Consider the following 16,867-nt stretch of genomic DNA (forward strand, 5'->3'; position numbering starts at 1 on the left):
CTCCACTGTCATCAATGAGGAGGACAAAGTCCACTCGGAGAGGCTCCACATCTCAGTCTGTGTCCCCGCTGCCCAGTGTCACCAGGGTAATACCCAAACAGCTGAAGCTCACTCCTTAGCTACAGGCTAAGTGGGCCCCTCCCTGCTCCTCAGGAGACACCGCCCATTCACCTCCATCTCCAGGTCCGGCCCCCAGGGCTCACTCTCCCAGTTTTCCAAGGATGTCTCCTCCCAGCCTCCATCTGCCTCCAGCCTTTATGCCGGCCACATTCCATCATTTTTCTGTGTAGGTCCCAGGTACATCCCATCCCACTCTACCTCTAAACCCCCCAAGACTAAAGCCCACAGAGGAAAGGGTTTATTTGGCCTTTCACCTCAGTATCCCCAGGACTCAACAAAGTACCTTAAACACAAACAGCCACTGAATAAACATATGCTAAACTGAATCTGGTGACTTAAAAGAAATGATTTTTTTTGGAACATGTTTATGGAGCTAGAAAGCTGTTTCTGATCAAAAAGTTTTTTAAAAATATTAATGAAATGAAGTTGGTTAACATTTTTCTTGCTAATAAATCAAATCAGCTAGATTTCAACCCACCTTATTATACCAGGCAGACACGATAAGTTTCTCTTCATAATCACGGAATTTTGCTACCTTACATTCACTCTGTGAAAAGATAAAAGAAACAGGAGAAAGATCAGACTGTCCCAGGTAATACAAGCATGATTTCCTTCTACCAAACATTTTAGTACACTTCATTTCTGAGAATATATAAGATAAGCCTGTAATTGCATATAAGACTGCAAAGTCTGAACATGATCACCTTTTACACAAGGCACCTGGAGGCAGGGGGGAGAGAGTACTGTACTGGGAGTCCGGAAGACCTGAGTTCAAATCGAGTCTCAGGCACTTAGTCACTGTCTAGGCAAGTCACTTAACTTCTGTCTGCCTCAGTTTCCTTATCTGAAAAATAGGGATAATAACCACACCCTCCTCCCAAAGCTGTAGTGAGTCAATGAAATCATCTGTGTACAGTGCTGAGCACACGGCAGGTTCTAGAAAAATGCTAATCTCTTTCCTTCCCTATAATGGCACTCTCTGCTCCCAAGCGGAGATGGGACCATAGCACAGAACACTGCATGACTCCTCATGCTTAGCCCAAGTGCTGATCAGTATTGCTAACCTGCCTCTGGGAGGGGAAGGGGAGGAACAGAACGGGAAGCGTAAGTGATGTCAAAAACAATCAACATGTTTTAAAAACTTCCTACTAAGTGCCAAGGGCATAAATCATAAATAAATAATTTATGATTCTCAGGTATTTTTTAATGTAATAAACAGGACTGGACAGGCTTTGTAAAGTCATTATCTGCATATGGGTATATATGTGTGTATGACATTCTTAAGAATAAAGTGACTTGCAAGATTTTAAATTAATCTAGAACATCTGCTCTTTCCACAACACTTATAAAGTTTGCAAAGATAATCTATCGCTCCTCAGCTCCCCTCTGATTCCCCTCATGCCAGTGCCTTCTTCCCAAAATCAGCTCTGATGTCTTTTGTATATGTTTACATGGGGAAACGTAGAAGCCAAGAGAACGTGAGGAGCATGGGAGTGGGGACCGTTTTCATCTGTCTTTGTATCGCCAAAGCCCAGCCTAGGGCCCGGCACATAATAGGGGCTTTATTTTTTAAATAAACCAAAAGGTGTTTTTGTTTGCTATCTGTTTAAATCTGATCTGTGATTTCATCACAAAAGAGGGTTCCAAGTTAAGGATGATTACTTCCCTCAAAATACTGATAGCAAAAGGCAATATTGAAAGTCAAAACTCAAAGGAGCGAATCAACACTGGACCATTGCTACTGGATGGAGGGGGAGCCAGGGAAGTCCAGGGCCCCCACACAAGGCAAGTGGTGCTGCACATGGCAGAGAGAGCCGAGCACAAGTCAAATGGGAGCACTGGGCTCTGCTGTGTGATCTTGGAGACACATGGTCTGTGGAAGAGGTGCTGTGAGAGTATTCTTCAAGGGATCAGCCTCCCTGGCCATCCCCGGGAGGCAGCAAGGTGACTCCATCTGTCCAGACCTTGGCTGGAGGAGCCATGACTCGGGCTTAAAACTGTTCCTTGGGAGGTCTGCCAGCAGGCCTGGGCTCATCCTGCTGTTAATGTGACAGAAGAGCCTACCCACAGCCAACCCAGATGATTCTCTGCCAATCTGCTAAGAGATCTGGTCCATTTTTAGAAACGCTTCCTCCTGATTCATAAACCATCAGCTGGGGATGACTGGGCAGGGCAGGAAAGAGGCCTGGAGATGAGGGCTCAGAGCCTGGCCTAGGCCTGCCCCTGATTAACTCGGATGCCAGGGCCAGGTGCTCCTGCTCCATAACAGCCACACAAGGCCAAACCCAGTGCTGGGAGCTGCGGAGAAGAGAGAGAGCCAGAGCAAAGACGGACAGCATACCTCCAGTATCTCAATCCTTCTGTCCTTCTCTGCCAGGTGCTTTCTCAGCAGCATTATTTCCGCTGATGCTGGATTTAATTTGGGATCCAAGGTTCTAATTACCTGTCCAGAGAAAACAAATACCGCATATCAAGATTTAATTATAGGTGGAAAACGTTGCAGAACTAAACAAAAACATGACGAACAAAGTGAAGAGAAAACCATAATGGTTATGGGAACAGGGCGAGCTGTGGGGTAATCTGGGTTCAGGAGTGACACCAGCCCACTGTCAAGTTGGCTTAGTGAAAACACAAAGACCATGTTCTCTGTAAGTGGACCAGAAGGCGCTGGGCCTGGAGTCAGGAAGACCTGAGGTCAGGTGCAGCCTCTGATACTCCCCGGCTGGGTGACCCCTGACAAGTCACTTCAGTTCTACTTTCTGCTTCGTCTTCTGTGAAATGGGGACGATGGCAGCACCTCCCTCCTACTTGTAAAATGCCTGGCACAGGTCTGGCATGTGGCAGGCGTGATTTCACACCCAAGGCATCAATCCACTTCTAATCCTCCCAGGCTAGGAATGTGACTCTTCATTCTCCAGAGCAATGAACCAGGCCCATGAGCCTGACACAATCGACCAGGCCTGGCCACGGGTCCCCATCTTCCTGAGGCTTGGCTCACAGAGTAGAGACAGGGAGAGGGGGCACGAAGAGACGCTGCTGAGGACACAGCAAACACCCACCCAGAGCCAGAATCCTTGCCTCGACCCAACTGCCTTCTGTCTTTCAACATCAAGGAGAGCTTTGAAAAACAGAGTGCCTACCTCAGGAGGGCATGATGCTTTTGCTCCGAACTGCTAGGCACTTCCAGCTTGGAAGGATCCCACCCCTTCAGGCCCTCCCCCGTCGAGCAGCCCCCCCTCCCATCTCCTCCCAATGAGCAGAGTCTCCTGAACACAGTCACACCCTGGCTGCCCTTGATACTCCCCTTAAGAAGGGGGCTAGCCCCATTCACCAGGCTCAGAGGGATGGCCTGACTCTGGCTAGTTACTGATCCCCCCTTTCCCTTCTTTGGGCTGTCAGCTCCTGTCAGGCATGGACCACATTCCATGTTCCTGTAGCCATCACAGTCCAGAGTACATGCTTCATGAAAACAGAGTACACAGGGAGGGAGACCAATGCATCAGTGCTCTGGGTTATCCAAGCAGGAGAGATGCTGGAAGGTGCGGGGGGAGGGGCTCACTTATCCAATGAGGAGAATGATAGGGTCTACCTCCCAGTGTTGTGCTGAGGGTCAGACAAAAAGCACATCTGTCCAGGCTCGGTAAACTTCAAAGCAGTCTCCATACAGGCTGACCAGTGTTATTATCATTATTAGTACTGCACTATATATGTGTGTGTATATGCATACTACATATATATACACATATATTATATATGTGTGTGTGTGTGTGTATATATATGTATGTATGTATGTATGTACACATACCCACACACATGCTGGCTATTATTATACCACTATGTATATGCTGGTTATTATTATGTTTTTAAAGCTGTACACATATGTTGGCTAGTTCTGTTATCATTATCATGATTAATATGCAAATTCCTGCTAAATGAGCATTACAAACATCTTTCCCTACTTAAATGGACATGGTTTTGACTGTTCAGCATGCCTAGTTATGCTGGTCTCCTCACAAAGCTTCTACAGGGCCCTCCTTGAATGCCAAGCCTGCCGAGGATGACCTTGCCACAAGCGCCCTCAGTGATTTTTTAGAAGTAAATAATCAGGAAGGGTCCAGAACGTCATGGGTGAAGGGCAGCAACAGCAGCAGCATCCCCACCGCCCAGGTCTGGCTCACTGGCAGATAAAGGGCACAGGGGCTCTGCCCAGGACATCCAGGAGCTAGGAGACAATGGAAGTGTTACATTGTGGGTCTGCTGCATTTGTCCAGTGAGGTTGTTGAAACCTCCTAGCCCATAATCTGTCAGGAATCAACCACTGGAGAAAGAGGCAAAGGGGAGGAGACAAAACGGCCTTCTAAAGTCAAACCACAGATTCTTTATTGTAGTTAATAATTAAGAAACCTCTCATTATGTTTTGTAGGCCAGAAAGGACAACACTGCTTAAGGCAAACAGGTGGAAAATCCTTACAACAAAATTATTTAGGAGGAGAACTGAGGCCCCAAAGGCATTTCAGAAAAACTGAATGGACTGTTTTCTAAAGGATCTGATATGGTGAAAGCCTGAGCTGATGCATTCACTATTTGAGCAAGGTGTGATTTCTTGCTGGATTGACAGGCTATGACCACAGGCAGGAGCAAACAACTCATTTTTATAAAAAAGTAAAAGGCTCAAAAATTTTAGTTACAAGGGCAATGAAATACAGGACCTTCTGCTTCTCCTATCAATTAATATTATTAAATACACACATTACTGTTTGCAAATGATCCACGAATAAGACTGGTGTTCCTTTCCTTTTTCATACCAGCTCATGATATCAAGAGCTAGCATTTAGGACACACTTTAAGGTTTAACAAACCCCAAGGATAGATAATCTCAGTGGAACCTTGGATTACGCTCTGCGTGGATTTCAAAGGGTATCTAGACATCATCTTCCAAGAAATTATCAAGGAAAACTGCCCTGATATTCTAGAACCAGAGGGTAAAATAGCAAATGAAAGAACCCACTGATTACCTCCCGAAAGAGATCCAAAATGAAAACTGCCAGGAATATTATAGCCAAATTCCAGAGCTCCCCAGTTAAGGAGAAAATATTGCAAGCAGCCAAAAAGAAACAATTAAACATTGTGGAGCCACAGTCAGGGTCATCACAAGAGTTAGCAGTTTCTACATTAAAAGACTGGAGGGCTTAGAATATAATATTCCGGAGGGAAAAAGAACTAAGATTGCAACCAATAATCACCTACCCATAAAAAAGTGAGTACAATCCTTCAGGGGAAAAATAAACATTCAATGAAACACAGGAATTTTAAGCCTTCCTAATGAAAAGACCAGAGTGGAAGTGAAAATCAGACTTCCTAATATAAGACTCAAGAGAAGCATAAAAAGGTAAACAGCAAAGAGAAACCACAAGGGATTCAGTAAAGTTAAACTGTCTGATATTCCCAGTGGGGAATGATCCTTGTAACTCCTAAAAATGCTCTCATTCTTAGGGCAGTTAAGAGAAGTGTAAATAGAGGTCGTGAGTATAAGTTTACTATGATGGGATGATATCTAAAACATAATAATAAGGAGTGAGAATGAGGAAGGCGCTGGGAGAAGGGGACACATTATCTGACAAAAAAGGGGTGTGAATGAGCTTTTCTGGGGGGAGCCCGTCAAACTTATTCTCATTGTAAGTAGCTTAAAAAGGGAGTAACATACACACTCAGTTGGCTATAGAAATCTATCTTAACCGATAGGAAAGGAGGAGGGAAAGGGAATAAGAGAAAGGGGGGGGAGCAGGACAGAAGGGATGGCAGATTGAGGAAAGGGGTACTCAGAAGCAAAGCACTTTTGAGAACAGACAGAGTGAAAGCAGAGAGAGTCACAGAGTGAAAACAGGATGAAGGGGAATACACAGTAATCATAAATGTGGGGCAAAAAATTACATCAAGTTTCTCTGATAAAGACCTCATTTCTCAAATAGAGAACTGAGTCAAATTTATAAAAATAAGAGACATTCCTCAACTAATAAACGGTTAAAGGATATGAACAGGGAATTTTCAGATCAAGTAATTAAAGCTATCTGCAACAGTCATATGAAAAAATGCTCTAACTCATCACTATAGAGAAGTACAAATTAAAATAACTCCGAGGTACCACCCCACAAGGATCAGATTGGCTAATATGACAGAAAAGGACTGAGACACTAATGCAGGGTTGGTGAAGTTGTGGACTGATTCAACCATTCTGTAGAGCAATGTGGAACTATGCCCAAAAGGCTATACACCTCTGCATACCCTTTGACCCAGTTATATCACTACTAGGTCTGTATCCCAAAGAGATAAAAAACAAAAATATGTACAGAAAGAGCAGTTCTTTTAGTGATGGCAAAGAACTGAAAATTGAGGGTAATAGCTGAACCAGTTGTGGTATAAAATTGTGATGGAATACTATTGTGTTATAAGAAACAATGAGCAGAATGATTTCAGAAAAACCTGAAAAGATTTACATGAACTGATGAATAGTGAACAGAACCAAGAGAACACTGTATACAGTAAAAGCAATATTGTAGGATCATCAACTATGAATGACAGCTATTCTCAGCAATACAATGATTGGAGAGAATTCAGAAGGGCTTATAATAAAAAATGCTATCAACCTCCAGAGACGTGATGGAATCTGAATACAGATGGAAGCACACTTTTTCTTTTTTTTTCTTGGGCTTTTGTGCCTGTGTTTTCTTCCACATGGCTAATACGTAAATATGGTTTACATGACTGCATATGTATAACCCTATAACAAACTGCTTGTTTTCTCAGTAGGCAGGAGGGTGGGACAGAAAGGAGGGAGAGAATTTTGAACTCAAAAATTTTTATAAATGAATGTTAAAAATTGTTTTTACATGTAATTAGGAAAAAAAAATAAAGTATTAATTTTTTTAAAATAAAAAAAAAAAACATTCAGCTCTCATAAAAGGACACAGGCAATGATGTTTGGGCAGCTGTCAATCTACTTACATTTCTGGCTTTCTCTAGGTACATTTTATATCTCTCTTCCATAGCTTTCATATCTTCGTCTTTCTTCTGTAGGGCAGCTTCAAGTTCATTTATCTTTTGTACTATTGGTAGAAATGAACAAAAACATAACCACTTCAAATTTCATTCATGGTATTCCACTACTTGAACAGAAAAAAGAAAGTATTTTATATTTTACTTATCTTCTGAAAGACCAGAGTCAACAAAGAGAAAAAAAAACTATATAAGTTTTTAAAAATTCAATCTTTGACTTTCTTCTTTAATGCAATTTCCCTAGAAATACAACTGGTCATTTACAAGAGATAATGTTATGATTTGCTCCTCAATACAAGAGTTGAGGATGAAAAGACATTGGATTTTATGGAATTGAAAAACTTTTGCACCAACAAAATCAATGCAGCTCTAATAAGGGAAAAAAATCATGAAATCCAATCTCTATGATTAGGGTCTGTATTCCTTATCAATGCTGACTATAACACAGATATATAAGATGAAAAGCCCTTTTCTAATATGGAAGGGATCCAAGAAGATGAACAAATAGCTCCCTGGAAGATCACAAGTGATGAACTACTGTAGGAAAGCCTGCTCCCAATCAAGAATAAGTCTAATGCCAATCAAATCACAGTGAGGTGTGACGTCCCCTGGGACACAGGTCAAGATAAAAAGCGATGGGCTGGGGTTGGCCATGGAGAGTCGAGGCTACAGACACAGCATGGGGCTGTGTGCACAGACAATGACACCATGTTCTCCCTGGGACTTAACTATCTGCCTTGAGTCAAAGAGACATCATGCTGTAAGGGAAAGGCTCAAAATGTACCAAAGTGTGCCCAGCATTTCTCCTTATTATAGCTAAGAACTGGGAGCAAAGGAGATGCCCAAGTGGTACCTCATGGCACAGGGGTGATGTGGACTATCGAGGTTCCTTAAGAAAGAAGGAATATCCAGAACTTAGCAACAAATGCAGAGACTTAGAGCAACTGATGCAGAACCAGGGAACACTAGAGAATGGAGACTGTGACGATAATAAAAAAGGGAAAGAATCTAAAAAACTGAAACTAAACACTGGAATTGTGATGCCCAAGCTTGGCTCTGGAAAAATGTTGAGAAAATGTGCCTTCCAACTTCCATGAAGAGCTGGGGGACACACATGGTCACAGAATACTAAATGTGCTCTTGGTTATAGCTGATTTACTGGTCTATTTGTGCAAATGTGTTTTTCTCCTCTTTAAAAAAAATATACTCACACATATATATATATATAAATAAAAATATATTTTATAAGGGATAGCTTACTGAATACAGAGGCCAGGGAGCAGTATACTCAGAAATGAAGGCATTATAAAAACAAAAGATATTAAAATAGGACTCAAAAAAGAGTAAAGTAACTAAATTCTTCCTATTTTTTGATCCAGAGATTGTACTACAAAGTACATAACACAAAAGTAGGTTAAAGACAGAAAGAATCCAGTTATACCCAAATATTCAAAGCAAAACTTTTTGTTGGCAGCAAAACCCCCACCCTCACTGCGACCCCCTCAAAAACAAACCTGAAACAGTAGCTGCCTGTGCATGGGGACCCTGTTCTGGTTATAGTCTATGAATGTAGTGAAACACTGTTGTGCTTCGAAAATTTAAGACATAAAGAATTTAGAAAAGCACAGGGAGCTTTGTATGACATGAGGCCAAAGACAGACAGCAAAACCCCAAGCCAAGTGACCGTGAAGCCCAGCCTGCAAGGAGAACTTGGAGGCACCGTGCACTCAATACAATGGGGACAGAAAAGAGGAAGCCCTGAGGGGGGTGGGGGACTCTGGATGGGGGCTGAGAACAGGCACAGTCTCTCAGTGAACCTGGTTTGCTTCCCTTTTTTTTCTTTGTTACAGGGGAGGATACTATGGAGCACTTGAGGATGGCAGGGGACAAGGAAGCTATTAAACCAGGAAATAATAGTTGAGCAAAAAACAAAAGGAATCAATAATCTTAAAAAAAAAAAATCTGACAGAAATTTAAAACTAATTTAATAGAAAAATGGGAGACCAGTGAAGCAGCTAAAATGTTCCAGGTGAATCAGCACCTGTGCCCTACTAGCCAAAAGACCCATTCTGTACCATCAAGAGGGCGAAGCAGAAATTGCCTGAGCTAGGGTGGAGGAGTCTTCCTCCTCCATGTGCCTCCCTCTCCTCAAGTGCAGAAGTGGGTGTGGGGTCGGGTGGAGGGTTAGAAGAACTGAGTCCAACAGCCCACCCAAGCCAGGGCATTTCTGCCCTTGGGACTTTACCATTTTGAGTCACATCAGGCTGGAGATCTTCAATAAGTTCTTGCTTCTTCTGTAATTCTTCATGGACCTCAGTAAGCTTTTCCCTAAAGAATTCAAAGGATGTATTTTACTACAGGTTTTTAAGCACTCACATCTGCATATCATTTGATTTAATAAGGGGACCCTGCCTAATTCATTAGGCTCAAGTCACACTCTACCCTCCTGGAACTCTGGGGTATGAAGGAGATCCGCCCCCCCACCTCCTTACCTTCCAACAAGGCCTGAAGCCTGGGGTTATGCTGTAGAAAGAGGGATATTTAATCAGCCTGAACTCAGAGCACTCCCAGCATGCCAGTGATGGTGCTCTTTCTCTTTCCTGAGAGATGTAAGGTCTGGAAGGGCAGGTGCAATGTTTTATTTCATTGTTTCAGGTCAGGTTCTTAGCTCTGCACGTGATAATCGGACCTGCTCCTTTGGTTTCATGGAGCCTATCGGGAATGGCTGGCAGACCAGACCTATCCAAATGCAAACCAGCTCCAAATGAATGTCTCATCAGAAATTTGGTCATATTAAGAGAAGACTTTAAAAAGTCAACAAAAGACATATGCCTTGTGAAAAATGTCTTTAATTTCAAAAATGTCATTAACACATGGTATTTTTATAATTCTGTGACTGGGACCTTGGTAGGAGGCTCAGCATATTTGTGAATAAACAGGCCTAGTAATATGATTTTTAAAAGCTCTCTCTGAATCTTGATGGTTTTAACTGAAGTGATCATTTATTTTCATAATGCAAGAGGCAATTTCTGGTGAGCATGCTAACTTTTGCAAACAGAATCAAAAAGACATAAACTTTACAAGCATGTAATCTTCCTCCTTGTATATAGGAAATGCAATACTGATTAGTCCAACTTACATATGAGCTTCCAGCTGCTGCTTTAATTTGCTGGACTACAAGATAAAATACAAAAGACTGTTAGGGGATGGCCCTGCCACACAGATATGAGCTACAAAGCCAAGTTTTCTACTTATGGTGCATTCTGCCAGTTAATGAAAATCACACTGATAAAGACTGGGAGTTACACCCAATACTTGGGGCTAAAGTCATAAAATGCAACTTTTGGCAAGTGTCAATTTCTTACTTCAAAGTACCTCAGAAAAGAGGAAATAAGGAACAGAGAGGAGGAAGGCAGAAGAGAAAGCAAGCTAATGAGAAAATTCATAATACAAATGAATGTCACTCATGAGAGGCTGATGCTGTACAAAAAGGCTCACGAGGATCTCAACATGATACATGGATGTCAATTACTACAAAATGTGCTGTTACTAAACTGCTTTAAAAGTTTGATTTAAGTCCTGAAATTAGACTGAAATAATTCTATCTAATATTTAGCACCTCCTCGGGCACTTTCAAAGGCTGTAATTCAACATCCTCATGAAACATTTACCAAAGTAAGCTCTAAGTTCCCCCCTCGGCAGGAATGGAAGGCACTCCTACTACCGAAGCCCTTCACTTTATAGCTGGAAAGCACCACTGAAGGCCGAGGGAGTTAAAAATGAAAGGCAGAAAGCTACTGAACTCTTTGAAAGAGATTTCACCCCAAGAAGTACGGCTTAACAACAAATATTTGTATTAGAGAGGTTACAATACCGTATATATGCACATATGAGATGCCGCCACGTATGAGACGTTTTCTATTTTCCAAGCCCCCAGAGGAAAAAAAAGAAAATCATACATAGCGCACACAAGACAGAAAGGAAACTCACCTCCCTTCTGGAGTTACCACTCCCTTATTCTGCCCACTAAGTTTCCTCCCCTCTGCCATGAGCCCCAATGTGCTAATTTAAGAATTAGCCCCTGACAGTTGTCTCTCACATATAAGCACTAACAGACAGACAGACACACAGACATGTATCTTTCTTTTCTATAGGTTAAATCAATCCCTCCCCATAGCTGACTTTCCCCTCTTTCCCCATGCAGCTAAGGAGACCAAACAAAGCTAAGTAAACTGAGGACCTAGTGAAACTGGGCCTTGAAGCCCCTGGAAAACAAGGAGGTCAGTTGGCAAGCAGAGCCTGAAAGGCAGTGTCCTGTAGGACAAAAAGCCTTGAAGGTGGGGCAGGCCTGTGTTCAAAGCCCACCTTGGGCCCTCCTCTGTGCCCATGCCAGCATCATCACAGAGTTGTTGTGAAGATGATCTCGGGAATTCAAAGTCGTTTATCACTGTCAGTGATTGGCAAGGAAAGCCACATTCATGGAAGGTGATGGAAAGAAGACAGAGAACTCCAAGAATGTATTCGAGGGCTGTCCATGGGGCTGGGAGCAGAGGGAACCTCTTGGAGATGTTCCCCTAATGAAGATCCCTCTTCTCTGTCCTTAGCTCCCGGGTCTGCCTCACCTCCCCCTATCCATTAGCCCAGAAGTCTCAGCTATCTTCCAGGCCCTCAAAGACCCCAGAACAGCAGAAACTTCAGGTGTAGCCAGTCCCACCTCTAACCTTCATCTGCTGGCACTATCCTGACCTGAGGTGAGCCCAGAGCATCAGCCCAAGGAGGAACTGTCTTAATTGACAGGCTCCAAATCTGAAGAACTGCTGCATCTGGTATGCAGATATATACGGTATTTGACGGCAGCCTCACTTCTAAGACAGATTAATGTGGGTGTGAAAGCATAAGAAGGCCCCCCTGCCCCCCCCCCCCCCCCCCCCCCCCGCATCACGGTTCAGAACACACTGGACTCCTCTTTTTAAAGTTCCTTACACTTTCCCCTTCAGGCTTGGGCCCTTGCTCTTGTAGAGTCTTCTGAAGGTCTTCAATCTGCTGCTGCAAACCTCTAATATATTCTTTGCTAAGCCTATGGCAAAAAGAAACCACTTTCAATTCATTTGTAATTAGAGAAGGCACCCTGTCATGAGGGAGGTAAAGGGGGCAGAGGGAGGAGACCCCGGCTCCGGTATGAGAAAAGGAAAACACCGTCAGCCATGTGGTGGCAGGGGGTTCGAGCCCACAGAAACCGCTTTAGATCAGGGAACAGGACTCATCTTGGTGTGGCACAAGAGTAGCTTCAGCCCCAAATTCGAGCTTGATGAGCCTGTTACAGCAAACGTTTCTGTCACACACAGGGACTTCAAAAGCCCTTTCTTCACCATCACCCTGTGAAGGAGCTGCTGACCCATTTCCTAGATGAGGACACTGAAGCTCAGGGTGATATGATTTGCTTGGGTTAGGCAGCTAACGAAGGGCTGGACCAGAATCCAAGCTCGGGCCTTCTGCCTGCCTGCCCTGGGCATTCTCTGCTGCCAGGCTTACCAAGCCTGCTGAAAGTGAAGCTCCCCCATTCCTTATTCCTGGGGCCCTGGGCCTTGTCATCCCCACCAGGGGAGCCTTGGGGCTGCCAGCCCGGCCCGCACAGGTGGGGGCTGGAGGAGGCTCCACTTTTCTCTTGGCATCCCAAGCCTGGCACAGTGCATGGCACACAGTAATCATTAATAAATGCTTTTTCATTCATTCACTCCATTTCCCCACTAAATCCATATGAAATGCCAACTGTATGCAGTTCATGTCCACGAGGGATACCAGGAAGAGGGAGAGAGGACTCTGGGTCTGGGGGAAAGCAGGGATTCGTGGTAATCAGGAAAGGCCTCCTGGAAGAAGTAACACTTGGGCTGGGCCTTGAAGGCAGCAAAGATCCCAAGAGTCAGAAATGAACAGCATGTTCCAGGCATGAAAGACAGTCTACACAAAGGTCTAAGGGGCTGCCAGGACAGACTGCCAAGCTGCGGCCCAGAGGGCCTGGTGTGTGGAGTGGAGGATGCTAGTGATACAAGGTCACTTCGGAAAGACAGGCACTAGACTGCAAAGTGCCGCCAAGGCAGCCAGGCCTTCCGCCCAAGTCACCAGCCAAGGTGCTGACAGAGGGAGGGACATGAGCAAGCTTCCTCTGGAGGCCTGATGGGGGGAAGGTGGGGCAGGAGGAATAAGGGAGGGAAGGAAAACAGAGGAAACAGGAGAGAGAAAGAGGAGAAGTGGAGAGAAAGGAGGGGGCACAAGGGCAGATGTGAGCACAAGGGGCCGTCTCCAGCCCACCAGATGTGGCCAATAACGGCCAGTGCTGATGAGTCTCAGGAAGAAGGCCAGCCCGAGGCTGGTGGCTTGGCCAGGCACGTGGACATTCATGCGCGCTAGCCGTGCATCAGTGAACAAGCCAGACAGCTGTCCAGCAATGGCCCCTCAGGTGCCTTTGGAGCTGAAGTCAGTGAACTAAGTGGTCATCAGCACTAATTTCTAAAAAGGAATGACAGAGCCCTTCCTCTGTGCCAGGCTCTGTGACTAAGGCCTGGAGACTTTTTAAGGCTAGTACAAAGATTCCATTAGCCAAGCGAGCTACTCCTGAGCAGGAAACACCATTGAACAAAGGCAGACCAGGGCCAGCAGGTAGGGGAGTCCTGGAGCTGCTGGGCACTCCCTGAGAGTGACAGTGACCTTCCAGGGCCACAGAGCCAGTTGATGTCAGTGGCAGAGCCAGAACCCAAGGCTTCCTGCATGACTTCTGAGCTTCCCCCTACTCCCGCACCCCCCTGCCACTGGCAACGATGCTGGACAGATAATGAGCATCTGAGGCCAAGTCCACACTTCTCCCACCCTGAATTCAGCATCAGTCCATCTGCTGTTGAGAAATAAGCAGCCTGGACTCTTCCTCCAGAAAATCCAATGCTGTTTCCCCTTCGGTGCCTCAGGGTCTGGGCCCCACTTCAGCAATAGAGGAAGGAGAGAAAGGGGGGAAGGAGGGAAGGGAGATGGGAGGGAAGGAGAGAGGGAGGAAGAGAGGGAAGGAGGGAAAGCAGTGCCCCAGGTCCCCGTGACCTTTGCTCAGTCTCCATCTCGCTGGTTTTCCTGTGTTTCTGCTCCAGCTGTTCTTGGAGCTCTGCTATCCGCTCATTCTCAGACCCTTCCTGCTGTAATCGAAGCATCTTATTTTCATGCTGAAGGCGAATAAACACTTCTCTGTTTTTTGAAAAGGAGAAATTTTGCTTTAATTTTAAAGGTCTTACAAGTTTTCGCTTTGGTTCTTAACATTTAAAGAAATATTTTAAAAATGCAGTTCTATCTTTTCAATTATTATTATACAACCTGGTGAGGCATTCTGAATGGGAAACCTACTGAAAAGGTTTTTACAACAAAAAAAATGTGACACGTAAGAGCCCCCTGGAAAATTCTCTAGGTCCTCATAAACTACGATATGTGACATGTTGTATCAAGATTCCAAAAAAATAAAGCATACTGCATTCTACTATTAAACGTAACACTCTGTACAAATGGAAAAGGGAGTTTTGAAGTATTTTACCCTCTTGATAGGAAGCTTTATATAATATCCTATTTTCAAAAGAACACAAAATTCTGAATAAGGTCTGACAGATTTATGAAGAGTAAACCATGCCTGCAAATATTAATTTGACCCATGTAAATTAATGAGAAGCAGCAGATGCCGTCCAGGGCTGTGTCCTATCCCATGTGCTAAGAATATAAACCTGGCCTCAAAGGGAAGAGCTAATGACTCAGGAGCAGACAGCAGTCTCCGGAAGCTAGTCTGGAGGTTAGATGTTAATATGGTTGGTCTGAATGCCCCTGCATGGGTCAGGGCAGAGGAAATTTCGTGACAAGCTGCACAAAACTGAACCGAACAGGAAGTGGTTGGGGAAAACGTATTCTGATGTTAAAAACTGGGATGTGCCGATAGTGGGAGCTGGGGAAGGGCTGGCTCTGATCACCTTTCAGATCATGACAACAACTCTCTGCAAAGTTCAGGCCAGCCAGATCCCGGGCTGTCGTTCCTAGCCCCACGATTCCATTTACAATCATTAGTTTTTGTTTGAAGTATCACAAGAATTAACAGATACAAAAACTCCACTTTCCATTTTCTTACCTATATTCTACTGGCATAATTTCAGCAGCAAGGTTCTCGAAACTTGAGGAGACAGAGGTACCTGCAAAGACAGAGCCTGTGAAGACCAAACACTCCCCGAGGAAGCGTCTGGTGAGATGCTGCCAGCCCCTGCACTGACCTGCCTGGCTCAGGTGGTCCTGCTGCACCTGCGAACACCGTAGCTCCTCATTGGTCTCCTTCAGGGCGTCTCGCTGTATGATCAGTCTCTGAAAACAAGGCGGGTGAGGGCTTCACCACCATTCCAGGGTGAGGACTGCGCTGCCCCCAGTCACTGACATCTGCAGCCTCCACCAAGCTGCTCTGACCCCCGCTGGACACAGGAACTCCCTGAGGCTTGGGAAGGCCCTCCAATCAGCACAGCAGCGCCAGCCTGGAGCCCAGACATGCCTCTCCCTCTGCCCAGGCTGCTGCCCATCTCTCCAACAATTGCACACCCCAATTTCAGACAATTCTGGGTCTAACGGCTGGGACTGTGTTTACATTCATGAAGTCACAACCCTGTTACTTCAGGTGGGTGGAGGTGGGGGATGACTCTCCAGCACATCCGCCAATCCATGTACTCATTGGAGGGTCTTCACCAGACACTGCTGGCAGCAGGCTGAGGATGAGCATCTCTGGACTCAGCCAGGCTGGGTAGCCCTCAGACACCCAGCAACGGGCCTTCCCTGAGCCTCAGCTCTGCCCACAGAGCTTAAAGAATCAGCCTCATCTCCATGCCACACAGAAGCCTTGAGGAGGACTCACTCCCCAGGCACTGAAGGAACTGTGCTTCCTCTAGATGCCTTGTTAAAGAGAAGAGGCAGAGTCCCAAGCCCAGCAGACTTCTTAGCTTATCATTCGTGGGCAAATGACTTATCATTCGGGGCCTCTGTTCCCTGTTCTATAAAATGGAGATAACAATACTCCCATTGCCTACCTCAGGTTACCTATTAAAGATAATATCATTGGGAATGCAGGCCCATTAAGACCCAGAGCTAAGGGGCCTTCTGGGGCCACCTGCCCCCACCTATCCTGTGACTGCTTCAGCCTCGACCCCCTGAGCTGCCGGAGCTCCTTCTGCTTCTGGCCACCTCTGACCCCAGAGAGCTTGCCATGCCCTTTGGGATTGAGCAGAATGGGAGCAATGCCCCTTCCACAAGAAAGTCCTCCAAATGCATGAAAAGAGCTACCAGGAGAAGTGTCCCCAGTTCCACCAATCAACATCCATAAGGCAGGAAGGCCGGGGGCTCTTCAGGTCCTTTCTAACAAGGATTTTTGGAACTTGAAACAAATATTCCTCTGTTCACCTAGAGTGTACATAAGATCAATGGTGGCCCACCCCTAGAGCTTAGCCCAAAACTCTAAGTCTTGACTCCGAGCCCTAAGTTGTGTTAGCACTTGAGGCAGCAGAGGGGACAGTTTCACAGGATGAAAGACCTCCTTATGCAACAGCAGAAGAGGGGAATGGGGTTCAGGGGTGGAGGGAGAGTGCAGAAATAGGGAAATGTCACTGGAGAAATTTTTGGGCATGGGGTGACAGTGGCTATG

General features: G+C 45.2%; 1 protein-coding gene across 1 annotated transcript in view; it reads right to left on the reverse strand.

Moving 5' to 3' along the window:
* Nucleotides 1-16,867, reverse strand: part of LOC138164926 (protein Hook homolog 1) — a 52,583-nt gene that overhangs the window by 7,244 nt on the left and 28,472 nt on the right. The window contains exons 13-21 of the mRNA XM_069092897.1: nt 15,459-15,546; nt 15,320-15,380; nt 14,260-14,400; nt 12,157-12,250; nt 10,313-10,347; nt 9,419-9,501; nt 7,123-7,223; nt 2,462-2,563; nt 599-667 (exon numbers count right to left, since the gene is read on the reverse strand). Coding sequence (XP_068948998.1) covers nt 599-667; nt 2,462-2,563; nt 7,123-7,223; nt 9,419-9,501; nt 10,313-10,347; nt 12,157-12,250; nt 14,260-14,400; nt 15,320-15,380; nt 15,459-15,546 — 774 coding nt within the window. The remainder of the gene's footprint in view (nt 1-598; nt 668-2,461; nt 2,564-7,122; nt 7,224-9,418; nt 9,502-10,312; nt 10,348-12,156; nt 12,251-14,259; nt 14,401-15,319; nt 15,381-15,458; nt 15,547-16,867) is intronic.

This window comes from Petaurus breviceps, unplaced genomic scaffold (assembly GCF_028583685.1).
Source record: "Petaurus breviceps papuanus isolate PSGF00001 unplaced genomic scaffold, PetGlider_PUasm1.0 207, whole genome shotgun sequence".
NCBI lineage: Eukaryota > Metazoa > Chordata > Mammalia > Diprotodontia > Petauridae > Petaurus > Petaurus breviceps.